General features: G+C 48.3%; 1 protein-coding gene across 1 annotated transcript in view; it reads right to left on the bottom strand.

Moving 5' to 3' along the window:
- The window catches only part of NEU2 (neuraminidase 2), a 9,634-nt gene extending 6,883 nt beyond the window's left edge, over positions 1–2,751 (bottom strand). The window contains 1 exon segment of the mRNA XM_024216856.1: positions 2,551–2,751. Within this exon segment, the coding sequence (XP_024072624.1) occupies positions 2,551–2,751 (201 nt within the window).
- Between the last annotated feature and the right edge of the window lie 1,149 nt (positions 2,752–3,900).

Raw genomic sequence — 3,900 nt, 5'->3', positions numbered from 1 at the left:
CTAATGTACTCAATGCTTTTTTTGCCTCTGTCTTCACAAACAAGGTCGGCTCCCAGACTGCTGGACTGGGCAGCACAGTATGGGGAGGAGGTGACCAACCCTCCGTGGAGAAAGAAGTGGTTCGGGACTATTTAGAAAAACTGGATGAGCACAAATCCATGGGGCCGGATGCGCTGCATCCGAGGGTGCTAAAGGAGTTGGCGGATGTGATTGCGGAGCCATTGGCCATCATCTTTGAAAACTCATGGCGATCGGGGGTGGTCCCGGATGACTGGAAAAAGGCTAATGTAGTGCCCATCTTTAAAAAAGGGAAGGAGGATCCGGGGAACTACAGGCCAGTCAGCCTCACCTCAGTCCCTGGAAAAATCATGGAGCAGGTCCTCAAGGAATCAATTATGAAACACTTAGAGGAGAGGAAAGTGATCAGGAACAGTGAGCATGGATTCACCAAGGGCAAGTCATGCCTGACTAACCTAATTGCCTTCTATGAGGAGATAACTGGCTCTGTGGATGAGGGGAAAGCAGTGGATGTGTTATTCCTTGACTTTAGCAAAGCTTTTGATACGGTCTCCCACAGTATTCTTGCCGCCAAGTTAAAGAAGTATGGGCTGGATGAATGGACTGTAAGGTGGATAGAAAGCTGGCTAGATCGTTGGGCTCAACGGGTAGTGATCAATGGCTCCATGTCTAGTTGGCAGCCAGTTTCAAGCGGAGTGCCCCAAGGGTCGGTCCTGGGGCCGGTTTTGTTTAATATCTTTATTAATGATCTGGAGGATGGTGTGGATTGCACTCTCAGCAAGTTTGCAGATGACACTAAACTGGGAGGCGTGGTAGATACGCTGGAGGGTAGGGATCAGATACAGAGGGACCTAGACAAATTGGAGGATTGGACCAAAAGAAACCTGATGAGGTTCAACAAGGACAAGTGCAGAGTCCTGCACTTAGGACGGAAGAATCCTATGCACTGCTACAGACTAGGGACCGAATGGCTAGGTAGCAGTTCTGCAGAAAAGGACCTAGGGGTCACAGTGGACGAGAAGCTGGATATGAGTCAACAGTGTGCTCTTGTTGCCAAGAAGGCTAATGGCATTTTGGGCTGTATAAGTAGGGCCATAAGAGGGACGTGATCATTCCCCTTTATGCGACATTGGTGAGGCCTCATCTGGAGTACTGTGTCCAGTTTTGGGCCCCACACTACAAGAAGGATGTGGAAATATTGGAAAGAGTCCAGCGGAGGGGAACAAAAATGATTAGGGGTCTGGAGCACATGACTTATGAGGAGAGGCTGAGGGAACTGGGATTGTTTAGTCTCCAGAAGAGAAGAATGAGGGGGGATTTGATAGCTGCTTTCAACTACCTGAGGGGGGGTTCCAAAGAGGATGGAGCTCGGCTGTTCTCAGTGGTGGCAGATGACAGAACAAGGAGCAATGGTCTCAAGTTGCAGTGGGGGAGGTCTAGGTTGGATATTAGGAAACACTATTTCACTAGGAGGGTGGTGAAGCACTGGAATGCTTTACCTAGGGAGGTGGTGGAATCTCCTTCCTTGGAGTTTTTTAAGGCCCGGCTTGACAAAGCCCTGGCTGGGATGATTTAGTTGGGAATTGGTCCTGCTTTGAGCAGGGGGTTGGACTAGATGACCTCCTGAGGTCCCTTCCAACCCTGATATTCTATGATTCTATGATTCTATGCAGACAGAAATCACCAAGTCTCTTTCTGATCAGCTGAACCCTATCTAACTGATTTGTTGTGGGGTTACGTGAGCCATTATTATTAAATATTTATATAGCTGTAGTGCTCTGAGACCCCAATTGTGATAGGCAGAGATAGGGTCTTGTCCTGAAGAGCTTACAATCTAAGACAGTGATTTCAACCTGTGGTCCATGAACCCCTGGGGGTCTGCAGACTATGGGTAAGATTTCCAAAAGGGCTGCACCTCCATTTGAAATTTTTTAAGGGTCCACAAATGAAGAAAGGTTGAAGACCACTGATCTAAGACAACAAGCCACATCTGAAGGACCAGAGGAGAGGGGTATAATCCCACAGATACTGTATTTTAATATATTTGCAGTTGTTAGAAGTTATTACAAATGGATCGAGCATCAACTGCCCCCAGCTGTCTGCCAGCCTAGCCATCATTAACCAGTGAATTATTAAGTTAGCCAATTCACTTTGATGGGCTACACACATGAACTAGTTACCATGTACATGTCCCATACACATTTTTGTGGGGTGTAGCAATTTTTGACTATTTGTAAGCTAGAAATGTGTTTCACCAGAATGAAAAGTTATTATTTACCTCCTGTTTTCACCGTCTCCCACCAGGCTTACCCCCGAGCCCGCCTCTCCCTCTCTCGGGTCTCTGGATCCATGCCAGCAGCCCATCTGTTCCTGTCTCTCTCTGGCTGGCTCCCTGAACCACAGTGTGGATGCCATGGTGCCCCAGCAAACCTACTGCACACTCATCTCTCTGGTTCCCTGTCCCGGCTCTGCACCCAGTGTACTGCCCCCTGAGTAAGTGAGCCAAAGCAGCTTTAATGAAACGTGCATTACCTGAACATGGTGGGTAGTCCCATCATATGTGCCTCTGCGCATTGCTATCAGCTTGGCATGTTCATCCACCTCATCCTCCCGCTCCTCGGCGAATGCCAGGATGGTGCAGGACTGCGGCACGTAGAGCAGGGCTGGGATTCGATAACTCCAGAATCCCTTTCGGAACAATGTCTCTTCTTGTAGGACAGGAAGCGAAGCCATCGGGCTGTGGGAATGGGGAGAAACGTGTCATGGTTTGATCTACCTATCACACAGCATGAGAGACAGACATTGGCTGCTTGCTGATCCGGCCCTCCCCCCCGGCAGACAGAGGACCCATGAAATGCACTTTCTGCAACCCTATTTGGCTTTTTCTTTTTCCCCTGCCTCTCTGTACAAACCACTTCATATAATCCTAGCCATGCCACTGACAGTACAGGGCCTGGCTGATTTTACCGGAATGGAATAAAATAAGCACATTAAATAAATTAATTAAAATGTGCCCAGAAAATAAAAACAAACCCTTTTAGTTAATGAAATTCAAAGGCTGCCTTTGTTCAAATTAGAGGACTGGTGGGAGTGAAACATTACAATATTTTCCCCAAAGAGTTATCGTGGTTTTTCACTATGTTTCCAAAAGCCAACATAGAAACAGGGTCAGTTCTTTTCCAGACGGCACCTCGATACGTCCCAGAAGCCAAAGACAGCCCCCCCCCCCAAACATGAGCTCTTTGAACCCTACAAAGCTGACCATGACCCAGACTGTCCCTGGCACCAGTCTTGTATCACGTGAGGCTGGAGGGGCTGAGAGTACTATATGAGAAGCGGGTACTTAGTGTTGCTCAACAGCTGACTGAAGAGCAGTACTGCTGGGTTCCAAAGGACGTCCCATTCAGTGCTTGTCAGCAAGAGGGTCAGCGAGCTGCATCCCAGGTCTTAGGAGTGCAAGGTGCGGGAGCTGCTGCTGCTGGAGAACTAGAGGGTGGGGAATCACTTGGGAGCAGGATCTCCATGTTTCTAATAAGGATGTAGAAGACCAAGAATGTGGAAATCCAATCAGCCCTCTCCGGAACACATGAGTCAAGATTCAAGGACCAGCTCAGGCTCCTGGGAGACTTTACTGAATTTAATTTGAAAACAAAAACCCTGAGTGATAGGTCTGTGGAGTCACTGTTGTGGAACAATGGGTCATATGGTTTTCTGGCCATGGTAGGGGCACAGCCAGGAAAAGCAAAGGACCCTCGCCTAATGCAAGCAACAAGTGAATGATTGGAATAGTAAATAATGGGTTTGCCGCCATGACTCTGCACTTGGCAGTGCCATGATGGGGCAGGGGAGCAGAGGTGTTGTATCACTTATTTGATGGGAGGC

The sequence above is a fragment of the Terrapene carolina genome, unplaced genomic scaffold, assembly GCF_002925995.2.
Source record: "Terrapene carolina triunguis isolate 2854851 unplaced genomic scaffold, T_m_triunguis-2.0 Scaffold88, whole genome shotgun sequence".
Taxonomy (NCBI): Eukaryota; Metazoa; Chordata; order Testudines; family Emydidae; genus Terrapene; species Terrapene triunguis.
The sequence above is the reverse complement of the archived record's forward strand: the minus strand, read 5'-3'. Positions and strand labels throughout refer to the sequence as shown.